Source organism: Mytilus trossulus, chromosome 9, assembly GCF_036588685.1.
Source record: "Mytilus trossulus isolate FHL-02 chromosome 9, PNRI_Mtr1.1.1.hap1, whole genome shotgun sequence".
Taxonomy (NCBI): domain Eukaryota; kingdom Metazoa; phylum Mollusca; class Bivalvia; order Mytilida; family Mytilidae; genus Mytilus; species Mytilus trossulus.
In genome coordinates, this window is record NC_086381.1 from 21,366,335 (window position 1) to 21,387,514 (window position 21,180).

General features: G+C 32.0%; 2 protein-coding genes across 2 annotated transcripts; one reads left to right on the top strand and one right to left on the bottom strand.

Annotated features, from left to right (window-relative positions):
• Positions 1-5,178: 5,178 nt before the first annotated feature.
• LOC134683686 (uncharacterized) lies at positions 5,179-9,009 on the bottom strand. The gene is made up of 2 exons (XM_063542995.1): positions 8,958-9,009; positions 5,179-7,001 (listed from the first exon to the last, which is right to left on the bottom strand). The coding sequence occupies exon 2, from the start codon at positions 6,990-6,992 to the stop codon at positions 5,277-5,279; it is 1,716 nt and encodes a 571-aa protein (XP_063399065.1). The 5' UTR covers positions 6,993-7,001; positions 8,958-9,009; the 3' UTR covers positions 5,179-5,276.
• A 9,225-nt stretch (positions 9,010-18,234) lies between these two features.
• Positions 18,235-18,675, top strand: LOC134684379 (complement C1q-like protein 4). Its single transcript, XM_063543664.1, has one exon. The coding sequence runs from the start codon at positions 18,235-18,237 to the stop codon at positions 18,673-18,675; it is 441 nt and encodes a 146-aa protein (XP_063399734.1).
• The last annotated feature ends 2,505 nt before the right edge of the window (positions 18,676-21,180 follow it).

Sequence of the window (21,180 nt, forward strand, 5' to 3'; positions counted from 1 at the left end):
ATTTTCTGTTTACAAAACTTTTAATTTTTCGAAAAACTAAGGATTTTCTTACGCCCAGGAGTAGATTACCTTAGCCGTATTTGGCACAACTTTTAGGAATTTTTGGGTCCTAAATGCTCTTCAACTTTTTCTTTGTTTGGCATTTTAACTGTTTTGATCTGAGCGTCACTGGTGAGTCTTATGTAGACGAAACGCGCGTCTGGCGTATTAAATTATAATCCTGGTACCTTTGATAACTATATTCGGGACAATAATTTCATATTACTTTTAATTATTAAACAGATCTTGATGAAATAATATTGTATGTATATGGCTATAATAACATTTTGCATGAACATACTTGTAATTGTTCTTATATTTCTTGGAGAGCATAATTTCTCCAATAGATATTATTTGCGTTTACTGCAAATTCACGTTGATTTGCATATGTATGTCTTTTGTCTTTAAGCAAGTGTTTTTTTTTCGTGTTTCTTGCCAATCCAAAAGATTTTGAAACTTTTTCTTAAGCTGTATTTTTACGATCAATAAATTAAATTATATTCATCTTTCACCAAATACAGTCGATATTTATAAATTTTAAAACCAAGTGTAAAATAACAAAATACCGAACTTCAATAAAAATCAATTGTCAAATTTTAAAGCTAAAACACATCAAACGAATGGAAAACGACTGTCATATAGAAAAGCAACAGTAATATTCCGGTGTTCAAAAGTCACAAAGCAATTGAGAGAAAACATATAGGATTACAAACTAAAACCGATGGAAACACATCAGCTATAAGAGGAAAACTTAAGTGCAACAGAAACAAACATACATAGTGGATTGAACTTGGTTTGATGGCTAGCTAAACAGCTTACTTATTTAATTGTTGCATACAATTCCATTATATTGACTACAATGTGTGTACAAAATAAACAGGGGTCATAGGTAAAAGGTCTAAAGTAGGGTTACATTCTTTACCATTGTGCTATAATTTAGGTGACTATAAAACAAACGCATATGTTAACAAATATCAAAAACAGCAAAAAATCAAAACAAATCGACAAATCACTTTGAAAAACAAGAAAACAAAAATCCGAGTTACTTCAAAAGGATATTACCAACCATGGATTAGTAAAGGTTAAGAATTAACAAAGGCAAATAAAAGAACACTATAACACGTTATTTAGACGATAGTTATTCTCAGTTACCAGAAGCGATACTCCAAGACTATCATGTATTAATTGTGAAATTGGTACGGGAAACTTATAAACACGGTTTTATGAAAAAGACTATCTTATTCCACAACTTTCTGTACATACACTTATCTAAGTTGCAGCTTACAGCCATTGAATACAGAAATGAGTTGGTAAAGGTATATCCTATATGAAGGTGAAGTTGATATGATGCTACAAAGGGAGGGCTAAGTTGATAATTTCAAATTTACAATCTCCTCGTTTTGCTCATGTCTAAAATGAGTCGGAGTTTCTTTGATATTTATTTCTGGTGATATATAACAATCTATAATACTAAAATTAGGAGGTCTAATTTGTCAGCCGTCATCACGTAAAAACGACGAATCAAAGAATTCAACTTTATATATAACTAATATAGTACAAAGGTGTAGATTAAAAATTACACCACTCCAGGCCCTTTTGTTTTCCACGTAATTAATATTGCCAATAATTAAGAAGTTCCGGGTCGAGTCCGATACCGATACCAATAGTATATTCATCTGTTGCCTTTTACCTTATCTGTACGTTCTGCATTTGACTTGCGCACCACCAAACGGTGTATCCAGGATATGCTATATACACGGGTCATAATCACAGGGTTGACACTACTAAATTGTGAAATTGTTACCTATTGTAGTATTTTAATCAGTAAAGATTTATAAGATAACAATACGAATACTAAAAATAAGGCGTATAGGTACAGTTTTCAATTTGTTAGCGGGCATGACGTAAAACAGCGAATCAAAGAATTCAACTTTATTTATAACTAATATAGGACAATGCTGTTGATTAAAAAAATACTCCATCCCAGGACCTTTTGTTTTCCAAATAATTAATATTATCAATAATTGATAAGTTCCAGTTAGACCGGTTCAAACAGAAAGATTTGAAAGCAGAGAAAACTGTGATAGCTATCTTATAATCAGCATGATTTTATCAGATGACAATACTAATACAAAAATAAGTCTTGCGCAAAGTTATATATTTTAATTCAGTCACGGACCCGCGATATCACGGGTGTATTCTAGTACAACATAAAATTAGAGCCATGCTATACAGAATTACAAGATACTATTATTTGTCTGTTTATGTTTAGTCATGGCGTTGTAAGTTTATTTTCAATCTATGAATTTGACTGTCCCTCTGATATCTTTCGTCCCTCTTTTAAAATCCACACATGTACTATATTAAACAACAAAAATTAAGTCCTATTAGCAATAAATAAAAGTTCTATGTTTCTTTAAAATTAAACAAGTTTTGGTACATGTTCGTATCATATTAACATCTGAAATAAAAACAATATTTTTGGTTGTCTTCTAAAATATTACAATTTGCAATAAAATTCAGCAGCATAATATTTAAACAGTTTATAAATAATTGCAGCAGTAATATACCGCTGATCAAAAGTCGTTAATCGATTTAAAGAAAACAAATCCGGGTTATAAACAAAACCGAGTGAAACACACTTATCCTTAGAGGGAAACAACAGAACAAAAAAAACAAACGCGAACATAATATGAAATATTAAAATTTTCATCGAAATTCAGCAGCATACTATGTTAATAGTTTATGAATAATTCCAGCGGAAGAATACTGCGGATCAAAAGTCGTAAATCGATTATAAATTAAAACCAAGGAAAACACATCAACTATAAGCGCAAAACACAGAACAACAAAAATAAACGCTTACATACATAGAAACGATCTATTTGATAATAACTGCCATATTACAGACTTGGTACAGGTCATTTTAACATAAAAAGAAGGATAATTGAACCTGGTTTTACGGCTGGCCCAACCTACTGCTTATATGGCAGAGTCAACTAAAATCGCTTAAATGACAACACTAATCACAGCACACAAAATCGCTAGAACACTTTGTACAGAGAAACACACAAATAAATTTTATAAAAAACGGTACAATAAAATTGTCATTAAGAGGACTTTTCAGTGAACCATGCGCTTCGTCTTCCATAAAACTAATACATAATGACATACTATGTTTCTAACGTATACAACACCACTGCCAAACGTTGGGGAAGGGTTGAGCGCTCAGAAACATGTATAAACCCGTCACATTAAATACGAATGTGCTGGTCTCAGGAAGGAGCATCTACTATTTTATAATTTTTAGTGGTTGCTGTCTGTCATATATTTTATTTGTCGTTTCATATCAAGTCGTTAGAAGTTTCTTTTTTTCGATTTATAGTTAGATGTTTTATTCCGTACGATGACTTTAGTTGCTTAATTCCACTTTACTTGGTCCTCGGTGCTCTCCTTTTTGGTACACTATTTGGTCTTTTCATATTCATTTATTCGAGCGCCATAGCTGATTATTCTTTTATTAACGAAAAGAGCAGCTGGTGTTATGCATGGGGTACTCGTAATCAGTCATCGTAATCAGCTGTAATCGATTACATTTTACAATGTAATCCAATGTAATCAGTAATCATGCCACTTATGATTACAAGTAATCGTAATGTAATCGATTACATTGCCAAAAACATGTGTAATCATGATTACTTTTAGATTACTTTAAAATTAAATTCAAATGATTACTTGCTGATTACAAATCTTGTATACTGGTATATAGAAAAATAGTATTTGATAGACAATATGAAAATGTACAGCATGAATAAAAAATTCATGAAACTAGTATTCACTATGATGGGACTTTGTTAAATGTGATAAATAGTATCATCTGTATAACAAGTTTTGTATAACCAGGAGTTTTATTTTGTTTACAGTTTACTTAAGGAATTTGCTTTCCAGTGTTTGTGAGATTGAGCTCCTATGATATTAGAGAATTTCTTGAAAGCATTTTTGTTCATTGATTGAGCACGTCTGACATTAACTCCAGTCTTTTGTAGACGCGCGTCTGGCGTATATACTAAATTTAGTCCTGGTATCTATGACGAGTTTATAAGTATGACCAATATTTTTATAAAACTACAATGAAATTTAAAAGCAGAACACACTTAGTTCCAATTTGACTTTGAGGGTCGACATACATTAATGCATGAGCCCTTTTAATTGGAAATCATATTTCATTTTTTGACAATTTTAATAAATTCTGTTTTCCATAAATATTATGATATAAATAATTTGAAAAAAAATCAAACAAACTATGACAATTAACCACGTAAAACTTTATTGATATTGCAATTAAGACAATAAAATTTTAATACCAAAGCTCAACTTTTGTTTGTTAAAAAATGGAAGAAGTGATTAACACTAGTAAAAACATTTACGAATGTATCAATTATGTCCTAACAGACAATAAAACTATACTTAATTGATTTTTCATTATTTGTCCAGGTTTAGTGAATTGAGCAGTTGGTTAAAACTTGTAGAAAAAACAAAGTTATATCTTTTACATAGAGAAAGGACACTTGTCTATATCTATGTTATCAAATTACACATGTTAAACTGTACTTGTCTAAATTCTTTTAAATAAGATTAATGAATTATGGCTATACAAAATATCACCAAAATAAGCTTTTTCTTGAGGATAAAAAGTTATTAGAAATTCTTTAATATTGTAATATACAATGTAATCATAAGTAATCACAAGTAATCAAGAAAACTTTAAAGAAAAGTAATCAAGTGTAATCAATTACATTTGAAATAAGGTGTAATTGAAATGTAATCAATTACATTTTATTAGCAAAGTAATTGTAATTTAATCGATTACAGTTTAAAGTAATCGACCCTATCCCTGGCTGGTGTTTATGTTTTAGGTTTGGTATCTATTACTGTGTTATTTGGATAGTATCTCATTTGCAATCGTACAATATATTCCTCTTTATTTTAAATAGTTTTACAGGACAATTGATGCTTTTTTTTGAGAATTCATTATGTATGAATGTTCAAGTACCCGTTTATTTCACTTTTATCTTATTTGTATTTAAAATTCTCGGACAGGTTTTTCATGTTCTCGGCAAACAAAACAAAAGTTGTATGTAAAACATTTACATTTACACAAAATATGTTTTTTATTACAGTATCCACAAAGTTTATGGGATATGACAATGTCGTCTACACTTTTGACTCTATATTTTTCACTTCACATTATAAAGTAATGCGGACGATATGTTATTTTCATTGTTTGAATCTAACATCACAAGTAGTTTTTTTCTCTCTCTATCATAATACAAATCTTTCAAAAACAAAACGCTCGGAAGAAGTTTACTCTTCTTACCGTCGGCAGATATAACAACAACGCAACCGTTTTGATGATCTACAGTGTAAACATTGCCATTTGAATCTGTGCTAAGACCTCGTGCGTCATTAAGATCTTCCGATGCAAACGTCCATATTTTGTCTCCATCAATATCACAGCAATGTATTTGGCATTTATCGGTTATGAAAAACAATTTGTCCTTATGATATTTCAGGTAACTTATTTCTCTTCCAAGAAATTTCGAAAGGGATATAGATTTAATTCTTGCGCACACTCTGTGATCTAAAATAACTATTTCCTTTTCAGTTCTCACTGCCAAATTATTGTTGCTGACAAATGAAATGTCATAACATTTTGTGTTTAGTGGTCCAATACATTTTTCATAATTAAATGTTTTGGATTCATAAATATCTATTCTTTTCAATTTTGGCAATGAAACTGCTATTTTCTTATCACTTATCATATCTATATCAAATGGTTTTACCGGAAATTTTACATCTTTATGGCGGTTTCCTTCTGAATCGAGAACTACTAATCTCATGTTATCGGAAAAATCGAGGAATAAAAGCTTACCATCAGACAAAATTAAACATCTTTTTATTTCAGTATTACCAATATGGCTAGGTGGTATAACGATCTCTTTCTTGAGTTCAAGGCGGATTCTATCGATATTTTCGGTTACAGAAATCGTCAAATGACCTTTTCCTGACTTCAGGAACTCGTGTTGTCTGGTTCGTGTTTGAACTGAGACATCTGCTATAGTATCTACAGTGGATATACAATCGTTCAGTTTTTCGGTTAGTTTGATTTCTATCTCTGTTTCTTTGATTGTTCCCTTTTCATATGCTTTTAAAATGTCACTTATTTCTTTCGAAAGCATTTCATCAAAATGACGGATGCCGAAAAATGTCTGCCGATTTGTTGAAAACTGCTTCATGCGGCCAATTTCTTCCTCGATCTCTTGGATTTTGACTCCTTTCTGTGCAAGGATGTAGATTTCTTCCTCAATCTCTTTCACTTGCTTAGCATGTACACTTTGGACATCTTTGGTGAATGTATCATGTACCCTGTCAAGAAAGAGATCGATTTTCTTACGAAAGGATTCCCCCTTTTTTAATGCTATTTGTTTTTGTTCATCTAGAGCATTGATGCTCTCTCGTCTATTTATAGTTATTTCATTTATAGTTTTTAGTGTATCCGACACTGACTGCTCCACTTGATTTAAAGCAGTTGACGTTTTTGCCTCTTCTAAGATGTCTACAAAAGGAACAACTTTTGAACACTGCTGGTGGAAATCTGTTACACATTGAACACAGCAAGGACGATCGTGACAGTTGCAATAAAATTCGCTTACTTTGTCATGTTCTTTACATAACTGTGTAAGACTTAATATGAACTTTGGAATTTTACCTTTATCTTCTAAAGGAATCACCGTATGACGGTTTGTGCCTATAAATGCGTTATGATGGTTTACGCAGTTAGAACACATTGCTTGATTGCAATTTTCGCACCAAGATGTAGCATGAACATTTTCTTTTTTCATAATGTCGCATGGATTACAAATTAGTCCATCTTGAAATCCTCCTTCAGCCATATTTACTTTCTACAAAACAAATGTACGACTTTTAATGCAACTGAATGGTGTCAAAACATTAACTTCAAATAACGATAAGCTGAATAAACTCAAGGTTTCTCGATTGAGTTAACTTTAAAAAAAAATTATTTGTTTACACAGAAATGATTGATAAATATCTTATAAGTTTGGTATTTCAGAATGCGTCACGCATCGTACGGTCTTAAACTATGAGCAAAGCCCATTCCGCACAATCAGCTTAAAAAGGCACCGAAATAACAAATGTAAAACAATGCAAACGTGAAACAAACGGACTAATGAATGTACAAACAAATGAATGAAAAACAAATATGTATAACACAGCACCAAACGACAACCACTGAATAACAGGCTCCTGAATTGGGATAGGCACATACATACAGTATATAAATAAACTCATCATAGATACCAGGACTAAATTTTGTATATACGCCAGACGCGCGTTATTAAAGTGGGTTGATTATGTTAGCGGGATCCATCCCTATAACATGGGACAGTGTTGCAGCAGAATATTATAAAACCGAAATTTAAAAATCAGATGAAAAAGGCTTAACTAAATAGGTGGATACAAATAGAAAAACATTTTTTGTATGAGAATGTTTTTTTTATATATGCTTGTACAATCATCGAATAAGCTCACTGACTCGTGTTCAATAGTTTAGCTACATGTCATTTGATTTAGTTTGGTCTTTTTACCGAACATCTCTGGCTATCATATACACAATTTCATTCACAGCCAACGACAAAAATTGAAGTTGTTAAGAAAACGAAACTCATTTAGTCTTCGACGACTGTTCTTATTGTGTTCTTATTGTGTTAATTGTTAGTGCAATTAAAGCAAAACCATTTTTAATGTTTTCCTAGAATTGTTAGTGTATTCGTGTGATGTGTTTTCGTTCCAATACCAATATTCACTTCTGACTGTTTTTACTGCTGAATTTTTATTCACGTGTGTACTCAAATTTTAAAAGCATATTCTGTCGAAAGTTTTTAGGTATCTAGATTTTCTTGTCAAGGCTTATTATGATTTTCTACAATTTCCGATTATTTTGCGATTTTCAAAACGGCGTCATATGTATTCGTATTAACGAAAAACTGAATCAGTATACGGAGAGGAAATTACTATAAAATACGGAAAGTGTTTGTTTACATCGTGGTTCCGGTTATTGCTTGAATCATAAAAAAAGTTTTCTTATTGTTTTCAGTACTTAAATTAACTAGTAAATAGTTTTTGGTTGATGTTTCATGTACTGAAATTCTAACAGTATGAATTCTTTTTCAGTTTGGCACTGGGTTTCTTCAAAAGACCTTTTTTTGAATTAAACTTGTATTTTTCATTTGTGATTAATGTAAATAAATAAGACTGTTTTCATCTTTAAATACAAACGCTGCATAAAAAGAATTGTCAATAGAATGTGGTCTGAATGCAGTTTAAACAACCATTTTGTATAAGAACCCAGTTAATTTTAACTCGCTGGTTTGTCATAAAGACTACCAAAAAAACACATGACAGTCACATGTTTTGAAAATCCGGTGTCTGCCAGACAAACGGCATAGCTGTACTTAATGTAACCCTTCAGATTTTCATCAACTACTCTAATGATGCATATTTTTGACATTAAATAAAAATGGCTGAAACATGTCACTTTTATTAAGTTTGTTCTAACGTCTTTTAAAAGTTTTAGTTTTGTTGTTTTTCTGAATGTAGAAACAGAAAAACCCGCTACGATATACGCGTTTGCAATCAAAACTGATGAAATATGGATGATACAAAAACATATGACAAGACGATATTTGTATACAGAAAGGAAAGTGTATTGCACACACTTCTATATTACATGAAGTCATATGTTGGGAAATATTTAAAAGCAAAGGATTATAAATGGTACAGCAGCTTAGTTTAAAAATTCGTGATCCATGGTCAGTTTCAAATTCTGCAACACTTACCGCCTGGGATGGATAATCAAAGTGAAAACGAAACTAGGAATTTCCACATAACATACATCACACGATTAAACATGTGACTTGTTAGAGACGTACAAAATACTAACTTTATTTTTAGCATTGATTTATTTTCCATAGCACAAAATATTTGAGCAGTGTATTAACTTATGACTCGGGTTCAATATATAAAGACAATATTCGGTGTTTTTGGTGGAACTGGTGTTGTTCGGTCTTTTGTTTTGAGTTTTTTTTCTACCGCTTTTATTCTTAAAAATGACTTGGTAATACAATAAATAGTCTGTTGACGTTAGTGGCAGAAATCATTTAAAGGTTCTTCGGAGAATTAATCTTATCATACACCGGCACGTATTAACATGTGGTTAATGTCTTTAATACATGATCCGTTTTGTACCTCCCCCTTTTTCCCCTTGCCACGTACCACAAACTTCAACATGTTCAAAGCTATTCAATATAAAAAAAAAGAAAGATGTGGAATGATTGCCATTGAGACAACTCACCACAACTGACTAAGTGACACATCAATTAACAAATGTAGGTCACAGTACTACCCTCAACAATGGGTAAAACTAATACCGCAAAGTCAGCTCTACAATTCCCGATATCAAACATGAACAATAATTTAAACGATAAATATAACGGCCAGATTTATGTAGAACATAATGCCAAAAAAATGATATATAGAAACAAACAACAACCAATGATTGACATGTTCATGACTCGAGACAGACTAATCCATGATGTTGCGGGGTTAAACATGTTTTAAAAATGGTGCGACAATGTTCCCCATACCTCGGACACTGTGTACTAGTACAAAAGCAATATAGCAAGCCTGATCTCCATCATCTTCCTTTCCATCAACCACCACAAGACGTGTATTAATATTTCACTTGCCTGGCATGAACACATGTCTGTACAAAAAAGGTTTTGCTCCAAGCAAACACATTCCTTTGAGCACACAGATTTTCCTCTGCAAGTACAGACAAGGTCTTGACACAATTCATCATTGGTCAGTGTCACCAATCTCTCAATTTCATGGTAAGCAATACTTGTTAGATAGTATCGCACTTCATTAAACGAAGCACACAAAACATTGGCATTCAACGTTTCAACAAAGTGTTTAGAACTAAACTGATGATACATTTGTGGGGCCAATCTTAAATAAAAAAAACAATAAAACTGTTTTTGGCCAACGGACACCATTGACTCAACAATTGACAATCATTTATGCAATTTCTCTGGTACCATTCCCTGATATGATAATTTGTTATATGTAGTATCCTCCAGTCACCATGAAATGAATTGTATAAAGACGAATGCAGGCTGAATTGGTGATGGAAAAGCCAATTCATCAGAATTTAGTATTGTCCTGTGGAAATATGTGGAGTGTCGATGTCATTTCTTAGTATACTTGCAGCGGAATGCAATATCATTTCCTTATTTGTGTCTGTTGATACAGATACCTGCATGCATCTCTGTGCTTTCGATGCCTGCTTTTAAATGACTAGCAGATGATTAGGCATCTTCAATTGTTATGTTGCTACTGGATACTATGTTAGATTTGCTTTGACTTTGTTATGGTTGTATGTCAACTTAGTTTCTATAAAAGTTAATGAGTTTAGACTGCAGTTTCCAAGTATAATATATTATCTTAGAATCAGTAGGATTGAAAGATTTACATTTATCAAGTAACATTGTCGTGAGGAATGTTTTTTTTTTCACAATCAAGTCGTTTTCAACAGTTAATATTGAAGAAGTAAAAGCAGTATCGTGATCTGCGATTTTTGCTTTCAGGCAAACATTTTGTATTGCAAAAAGAATGATAAAGTGCTCGAAGTTTAAAAGATGAGAAACTATTTCTACTTTAAATTATCCTAATTCCTTTCTGCCACGGCTAAAACATTCTTCTTGATATGCTTATCTGATTCAAACTTTGCAGAGTTTTGGATCTTTCTTAAATGTTTTGTTGCAACAATTATACAAGAACATCTTCATTCTAGAAACAAACACCCGAAACTGAGGGACAACAGTCCGTTGATTGCCTGTAGTCATTTAATTTCAGAAGCATCCCTACTCTTAAAGGGGGAACACTTCTATTTACGTTTGTAACATGAACGATTGTAATTGACTACCTCCTGTTCTTCAAATTCACAAATATCAACAACTTCTTCTCAAACCTTGAACTATACCTCATTCAATCTTTTAATTCATTGCAGATAAAAAAAAGTCAACTTCTATATACTAGTAAATTGACTCAATTTTTTTTTTGGCATAGTATTCAATACATATAATTGAACAAATTTCGTTCTTTCTTAGGTCTATAAGAAGCAAGTTTCAACAGATTTGACGATCTGTACACGTCGCAGAATCTTAACTCAAACTATCACCCAATTATTATTTTAGATACAATAAGCCTGTCTGACAAAGTGTATTTGACGGATTATAACAAACTGTTTATCTTATGTTAGTGGTCTTAATTGAAAATATTTGTATATATTAGCGAAGAATTAAGGCAATAATTTCATGAATGTAAGTTATTGACCGTAAGGTTTTATAATTCACAAAATATGAGGGGAAAAGAAGTGATTAAGTTCTTTGCTGAATTTTTTTTATTACTCTTTCCTTCTCCATTCATATCTTCAGGCTTTTTCATATTAAGGTTCTAAATTTTGTATCAGTAACTAGTTTTATGCAGTACACTATGCTTAAAATATCATAGGATAGTTTTTACTACTACTTTGAAGAAGAAACTAAAGAGTGTGACTGAATTTGCGATAAAAATGCTCCTTCTTTTAAACAAGTTAAAACTTGTATTTAAATATGTGTATGCCCAAAACAAATGTGAAACATAGCTGACGTTTCCAAGAGTACTTTTAACTGTGCGTGAGCTCCTCCGCGATCGAAATTAACGAACACAAATTAAATACTAGTAGCACGAATTCGAACTCAAACTCTGGCTCGAAAGTAGAACTCTTACTCCAATTTAACCTTAAAACATTTAACCCGATCGAATTTGACTCGTACTCTTACTTGAATACGAAGCATAACTCGAACTCAAACTCAGACTTTAAAAAAAATTATTCAATCTTTGTTGTTATATACACTTCTAAAAACTTGAAGTTTGTGTTACAAAACATAGATGAATGCACAAAGAAACGTACACAAAAAAAACAACCCAAACAACTTAAAAGTGTCTTTCCTAGACACCAATATAAATGCCCTTTCAATGTCTAGCTCAATCACTGTTGCGTTATTTATAAATGAAACGAAAATAATCAGAGTAAATAATGTCTTGTAAATACGGCAAAGCTTTTCTTTTCTTTTCTTTTTCTTTTGAATATTTAATATTCAAATTTTGTGTTTCAATATATAATTCCAGTTGGTACTCATCGACTTAGCTAAAACTATGTAGCTTAGTTATACTGTTTTGTCAAAAATTGTGTTTTTTCAACAAACAAAATCTGACGTTTGATTCAAGTTGAATAAATAGGTGGTGTTATAACTTTTTAGTTAATATCTATAATGTGTGCCGCAATTTACGAGTTGTCATAATATTTTTCTTAAACATCTATAAATGTGTGAAGATAAGAAACCGTGGACCGGTTGATTGTAGATCTTCCGTCTTTAAAAATCAGATTAATATGATCTGTTTATAACTACTTTTGTTTTATTGACATCGACACACAATATAGTCGTAACCTACTAGAAGGCTTATCGGTGTGCCACACAAAAGCTTATCTTGGTCGTTTGACAGAACATTATTACCGATTCTAGGTTTTAAAATGTTGGAACAAAAATATATTTTTCTTATTTTGATACAACTTTTACATGTTCATGGTATAAAGGATACTTTTACCAATGAAGACATACTTCATAGAATTTCTCTTCTTGAAAACAAGGTAGCTGTTTTAGAAACTGAGAACACACACCTTACAGAAAGAATTGCAGCATGTGAATGTATTAAGCCTAAGACCTTATTAAGCTCTTTACACTCTACAGATCAAAGGTTAGTACAATTTATTATTTATTATAATCGCTTCCATAATCAATCTTGAAGAAAATATGGGTCTGTGCTCTGAAGAATCATATATTTCGGATGAGAATTTTACCATTATGCATTTGGTGATTAATGATCGTATTGTTTCACTTCTTTTATTATCTATGTCGCTTATTTGTTATTTAATTGGTGATTTCACTATTTCTCCTTTTACTCTTAAACAAAGTGTTTAAAGCAACAACTATTTTTTAAAATAATTTTAGTGTCTTTTTGTTTTTTCTATTACATTAAACAGCGATACTGAAAAAAAGAACCTGACCATAAGGGACACTCAACAGAATGCAAAAGGTAAAATATTTGGGAGGTTTGGATAGCCATAAACCAGGTTCAACCTTTCATTTTTATACGCCCGTCAAAATTTTGACGGGACATATTGTGGTATACAAATGTCCGGTGTCCGTCCGTTCGTCTGTCTGTCTGTTTGTCCGTCTGTCTGTCTGTCTGTCTGTCTGTCTGTCTGTCTGTCCGTCTGTTAGTCCGGCGTAAACATGTCGTACCGTATGTGTGGTTTTTTCACATGTCGCACCGTAACTCAAAAAACGATTCTTGATTATTGCTTAACACTTTACACACTTCTTATTTATATTAATCTTAATATCTGTATACTTTTTGGTGATGATTCAAAATTTCATTTTTGAGTTATTGAGTATTTTGTAAAAAAAAGGGGGAGGGTTTTTTTTACATGTCGCGCTGTATCTCAAAAACGATTTATGATTATTGCTCAAAACTTTACACACTTCTTTGTTATATTAATATAAAGATCTGTATACTTTTTGGTGATGATTCAAAATTTCATTTTTGAGTTATTTAGTATTTTGTAAAAAAGGGGGAGGGGTTTTTTACATGTCGTGCCGTATCTCAAAAACGATTTAGGATTATTGTTTAAAACTTTACACACTTGTTTTTTTATATTAATCTAAAGATCTGTATACTTTTTGGTGATGATTCAAAATTTTAATTTTGAGTTATTGAGTATTTTGTAAAAGGGGAGGTTTTTTTTACATGTCCCTACGTATCTCAAAAACAATTTATGATTATTGCTTGAAACTGTACACACTTCTTTGTTATATTAATCCAAAGATCTGTATACTCTTTGGTTTGATTTTTAGTGATATTTAGTTTTTTGTAAAAAAAAAACCCAAGGTAGGGGTGTTTAACATGTCCTGCCGTGTCTCAAAAACAATAAATGGTTATTGCTTAAAAGTTTCTCAGAAACTATTTATGATTATTGCTTAAAAATTCCACACAAGACGTCGGGCGTATCATGCGCTCGTGGTGCAGCTGTTTATTTGTGAATGTCCTGTATTACTCAATTTATTTCACTTGGCATCTGGGCGGGGTTTAACCGGTTCACTCATAATAAACCAGTCCATCTATAGATAGGTGTTTTAGGATAAACTCATCAGTGAAGTGTCCGGTCATTCTTTGGTAAATTCCTTTGATGACACTGATAGGAGACTAGTATTCAATAATAATTATAAAGACAATCATCCTAATCATACAAACATCTTAAATAGACTGTCTAATGCAAATTAAAACGTAATAACATTGGTAATACCTAGTCAGGAAAAATGGAAATGGTTATCGTATAGTTTGTTTCTGTAGGTTTTGAATCGTCATTTATTTTTTGTTCACTACCGCGTTTCTGTTGTTTTGTTGTCCAACTGTTCTATATTGTATTGCATTGTTTATTTGCGTAATTCTCTGTCCTGAATGTTCTTGTTTTTTTTGTGTATTGTATTCCTGTCATGTAATGGTGTCATGTTAGTATTATATTTAACATTGCCATTAAAGTGCGAGGTTTGGCTAGCCACAAAACCAGGTTTATTTCTTAAAATGTCCTGTACCAAGTCAGGAAAATGGCCATTATTATATTATAGTTCGTTTCTGTGTGTGTAACATTTTAGTGGTGTGTTTCTGTTGTGTCGAAGTTCTCCTTTTATATTTGACTAGAACACATCCGCGAAATCGCGGGCATATACTGTAACTTGTATACTGGTATGGGATAAATTTTTATAAAGATATTATTTCTGGAGAATTTCATAAAAGGCACTAAAAGCCCTCTCCCTTTTTTTTTTAAAGTGCGTAATTATTAGTTTTCTTTCTGTTAAATTCTTTTTTTTTCTCGTGTGTCTGCATAGCCTCAGACCACATTATTCTTCCCCTTTGCTACAATGCATTTTTTTTTGTAAAAGTCAAATTAAATTGAAAATTTTCATCGCTTCAAACATGAAATAAATGTAAAAGTTTATAGACCATTATTATTCTAATACTGTGTGACTGTAGTTTACATGTAGATACACGCCAAAAAATAATTGTCCTTTTTAAGGAGGTATTATTATAGTTGTTATTCTTGCGATCAAAAAACCATGATATGGAGAACGCTCTCATTGGCTTATTTATTTTTCATTTTTGTTATCTATCATACGATTGGTTCTAAATTTTTTCTCAATCGATTGATGAATTTCGTATAGCGGTTTACTACTGTTGCCTTTATGCATCCAGTTTCCACTATTTGTTTCTTTTATAGAATCAGGTTAAATGTGTCATCAATCTTTAGTTGTACATCATAACTATCACTACAATTATAATGATTTAAAAATAAAATAGAAAGGACACTTGTTTGTACCATTCGCAAATAAACCATATGCATACACCGAGGTTAACAATCCTTAGCCTAGCGATAACCTCTAGAACAGCAACATTGATGTTTTTATACCGTACAAGCAACTATTAAAATGTATCTCTTTTTTAAAAAGAGCCATAGGCATTGTATTATCACCTCGATCTGATTTGTTTTGATAAAATGAATTTAATATATACTGAGCCAAAATAGTTTAGCAACAAAACTGTTAAATTTTATTTTATTACAAAATCATAGCAACATATAATTTAAAAAATAACAAAATGGTATATGACATGTCAGAAGCAACATGAATGATTATCACTCACATTTATGAGGGTTTTCTTTGTATGGGGCGCAGGAGGATTAAAATGCGAAAATGAGTTTAGTGTTCTTCAAAATCAATTTCTCAATCATGCCCTAAAAGTACCAATGAAGGATTGGCAGGCACACCAGCAGCTGCCCTTAGTCAATGCACTACTTTTGTGGCCGAAACAAAACTTGTCACGTGTTGACGTAAAGTGAAGGTAGCGTTCCTCCCTTGACAATATTTTTTTTTGTCTACGATATATAGACCAATCATGTGCAGTTGCAATTTGTCGATATCTTTTTGTTAGTCTTTAAACTGTTGCCTTACGCACATTAAATCGAGCCACAATGTCAGCAACACTCATCCCGGCATCAACCATCCCAAGAGCTTTCTGACGGTCATTTTCGGGGAGGCCTGGTTGACGCCCCATGCATTTTTTTCAAAGGTGTATGTGTTTTTCTTACCAATGGTGTGTTTCTGAACGTTAGTGAAAAAGAAATTTTTAATATCGTTTTAAAAGTACAGGTGCCGAAGGTAAAACATCAATTACACGTGCAAACTTCACCGGCTGACATGGCGCGAAAACAATCACTAGGAAAAAGGACGACTGTTTTGAATTACAATTAAAACAAACTTAGGATTTATATCAATGGTGTTTAAATTAAAAAAAAGTCCAGAAAGAACAAAAAATAAAATTAAAAAAGAAAGTGTTAGTAAACTTTTTTGGCTCAGTATATTTACTCAGTATGTTTATTCAAATCCATAGTATGTTTATAAGATTATTATTTTAGTTGTTCTTGTATATTTAATTTGAAAGATTTCAAACAAAGACCAAGTCACAGTGTAAGAAATAGGAAATTGACGAAAAGACGAGAAAACAGAATCGTTTCCAAAGCATTAGGTATAATATACATTTAACATATATTTTTTTATGAAAAAAGTAAGTGTTTTGTTTAATGTTAATATACATTTATCGAACATAAAAAAATCAACACTAGTATTTTTAAATAATTAGTTTTGTTTATATTATTCTGTATAAAAAGTATAAATCAAGGAACCTTGTAAATACTAAAGTCCCAAAATACAGTGTTGCACACAGCAAAAACCTGAACCTTCATAAAAATAATACGATAATTGTCCTCAAAAAGAATTGACGACTTTCGCACTTCTATGTCACAATGCATATATTGTTATGTCACAAAAAGAACCGATTGTTAGATGACGTTGTTTTAGTCGATTGGCCACGGGGCAACAGGTAAAACTCATTCATAAAACAACTCACTTCTGGTCATAAACCCATATTTTCATATTGTTATGGATTCATATTCAGGACATGAATGCTATGCATTAAAGTTGTTGAAAAATAAGACATGTATTTGCGGTCAACTCGAGACTGCTTCGTGTATTTGCAGTATGACTTGTAGCCTATATGTAAATCGCAGGGAAGCATTTAAAGATAGGCTGCAGGGAAATTGAAATAAACAAAATGAATGATTAAGCAGGGGCAGATCCAGCACTTTTAAAAAGGGGATCCGAACCCAGGACAAAAAAAGGGGGTCCAACTATATGTCCCCATTCAAATGCATTGGTCGTCCAAACAAAAGAGAAGTTCCAACCTTCAATTTCGTCCAGTTCTATTTTCGTTTTCTAATGTTTTATGCGATTGACTAAAATTAGTTTATAAGCTACATTTTTTATCAAACAAACGATCACACAGTGTCTTCAATTAAACTCTTTTAGCGATTCGAGTTTTTCAAAATCTAACTAATAAAAAATGTACACATACAGATTAGATAAATATGCTTAGATAAATTATTTTGAAGGCAGAACACTGCTAAAACAAATGAAATGTATGTTTAGACTCATTTATTTTGATCGAAGGATGATATATGCCAAACAAAGAAAATACAAATTACTAGTAAAATGCGGTTGTAAAATGCTGAATTCAATGCTATCATATGCGGCAAGCTGAATATTGTAGTATATTAAGATCTAGGGACAGGTTGAAGTTTAAATTTTGCTAGTGTATGCAACAATAAACCCATTTAAATTAGTTCAAGTAATAACAAAGGACGTAAAGACTGAAGAGGATTCACGATATATCGTTATTCACATATAAATTCTTACTTTGAATGACATTAAAATAGGTAATAAAACTAGACGTTAGATACAAAGTAGGGTGTTTTTTTTAACTTCAAATGTAGAACTATTCAATACTTAGTAAATACTAACATTTGAATATAATCACAGACTAAATGAATGTAACTATTCAATGAAGTATGATTTAAATTCTATTACAGAAGACGGAAAAATCGCATTTACAGCTACGAACAGTAAAGACATTGGACACTTAGGAAATCATCAAACTATTGTGTTTGATCGTGTTGTGACTAACATAGGCAATCAATATCATCAACACAGCGGAATTTTCACCACAACCGTCTCTGGTGTTTATGTGTTTTTCTTTGATTTAAGGGCTAGACAAAATGCACAGTTATATGGAGCACTTGTAAAAGACGGAACAGTGCTAGTAGTGGCATATGCATACGCACCAAATGTGAGTCATTACCATCGTTCCGATAGTAATATGGCAGTTACCCATCTTAATGAAGGAGACTCTGTTTGGGTACAGACTGTAGACGTTTATCAGCAAACAATTCTTTTATTAGATGACGGGTCTTCATTTTCAGGTTTCTTACTTTATCGAGATTAATAAATACTTCACATTTAGAAGAAAAACCACCAATCTTGAATGTTTGGGACCTTTGATTTTTGCCTTTTACTAAAAAGTGAAAACTAGTAGCGTAGTTTGTGAAATAGGTTAAGGACATCATTCGTAAATATAGCTCAACATGTAGACTTCTTATACGTTCAGGTATTTCACATCCAATTTTTTTATGGAAATATTCTTTATAAAGCACAAAGGTGTCAGTATTCACCTCAGAAACTAACAAAACCTTTGAATAGACTTATTAAGAAGGGATATAGTTACGAAACTGTTGTCAGGTCATCAAAGATTGCGGCATATTTTGGCGTTAATATTGATTCACTTATAGGGTCTTTGCATCGGAACTAACCACATTTATTCAAAAAACAGTTGTTGGCATGACACGGGTTATGTTCTTTTCATATATGTTATGATGGTATGATACTTAACCCCTAACAGGAAGGGTTGTGCCTGGTGTTCATATGATGAAATCATAATCTTTCAGTCAGTTTTATTGAAGTCTGAAGCTGCCATGTCAGTTAACTCTTAGTAGTCTGTTGTTATTTATGTATTATTTTCATTTTGTTTATTTTCTTTGGTTACATCTTCTGACATCAGACTCAGACTTCTCTTGAACTGAATTTTAATGCGCGTATTGTTATGCGTTTACTTTTCTACATTGGCTATAGGTATAGGGGGAGGGTTGAGATCTCACAAACATGTTCAACCCCGCCGCATTTTTGCACCTGTCCCAAGTCAGGAGCCTCTGGCCTTTGTCAGTCTTGTATTATTTTAATTTTGGTTTCTTGTGTACAATTTGGAAATTCGTATGCCGTATATTATCACTGAACTAGTATATATTTGTTTAGGGGCCAGCTGATGGACGCCTTCGGGTGCGGGAATTTCTCGCTACATTGAAGACCTGTTGGTGACCTTCTGCTGTTGTTTTTTTCTTTGGTCGGGTTGTTGTCTCTTTTACACATTCCCCATTTCCATTCTCAATTTTATAACTTATATCATAAAACACTAATGTAGTTGCTAAGGAATATACAAGACTTATAATGAGTTAGGGTAACCCTTATTCTAGTTGTCATGAATATGATCAAATATCAATAGCAAAATGAAAATTTGTTTGGTTGAGACCTCCATAGAGACATCGAATAACACTTCATATCCCCTTATTCATCATCACAGATCAATATACATAAAGTTTCAATAGACTATTGTATGGTAAATAAACTTTTGTGTTTTTCTTTCCTCAACTAATAGATAATTGATATAATTGATTGTAGGAATACTAGGAGTAAACCTCTTTTATATGGTCTGTGTCCTTGCGTCTCATAGCCTTATCAAGTTCCTAAAAAACAGAGAAATCTCTGACGGAGGCACGCATTGCTAGGTACAATGGTCAAAATTACAAGAACTAATAAGCAGTAATATTTTAAACTTAAAAAAAACCCATTTAAACAAATTATTTTCAATAATTAATATGATTATACAATAGAAAAAAAAACTAAGGCAACAAATAATTAAAAAAAGAAGAGAATTGTAATGGTCTACTTTTCAATTATTTTAGAATACATAACGACATGGATGTTATAAGTATATTGACCTCCAGTGAAAATTTCAATAGCTGAAATTTTCACCTTTGTTCTATTTTTAGCCGTAGGGGCCATGTTGATTGGCAGGTGGGGTCGTCGGACACATTTTTAAAAATTTAAATTTAAATACCCGAATATTGATTGTGGCCAAGGTTGGTTAAATTTAACCCAGTAGTTTCAGAGAAGAACGACTGACGCCAAGGGATGAGAAAAGCTCACTTGACTTTTTAGGCCAGGTGAGCTAGAAATGTTGTTTGTACAATCCTTTTTATTCACTTTTGTTTTTATAAATACTTTTTCATTACATTTTGGTAATAACGGAGGGGTGAACAATTAGTAAAGTGATTAATTGAAGACTTTCAAACGTCATTTGTAACCTGTTTCTAACGCGAAATTATCAAAAGCTTCCTTCGAGTTGGGATTAAGTTTATTTCACCTGTTTTTATTTTGTCCTATAAGAGTTTTTGAAATATTTGTATTCAAAGTACTCCAAAATATATAATTGCAAGATTTGATGGGCTCGTATAAGGGGAAACACAATTAATGTATTACCCTATTGCATTCCTTATTTTATTCACCAACGGCAAACAGTCACAGCTCTTTTTGTTTTTTGAAAAAATTGACAGACATTGGATGTCAAAACTACAGGATAAAACCCAACAAACCTTTAATTTGATACCGAAATTACTAAAATTTTATACTAATCTATATTTAATATTTGCGTCTCTTTGAAACATTCTCCATTCTCAATTTTATTCTGTAGTACAAAAGACGTATGTCTACGATACTTTGGATAATATGGCAATTGTAAACAAGAAATGCGTATATTATCCATCTCCACTTCCGTCTAAAAAATACATGTTATACGAATGGTTAAAACGCTTACCACACAGGACACGTTTCGTGCTAT

Bases quoted from the DNA above. Each gene is read 5' to 3' on its own strand.
- LOC134683686 (XM_063542995.1), bottom strand. From the start codon at position 6,992: ATGGCTGAAGGAGGATTTCAAGATGGACTAATTTGTAATCCATGCGAC.
- LOC134684379 (XM_063543664.1), top strand. From the start codon at position 18,235: ATGAAGTATGATTTAAATTCTATTACAGAAGACGGAAAAATCGCATTT.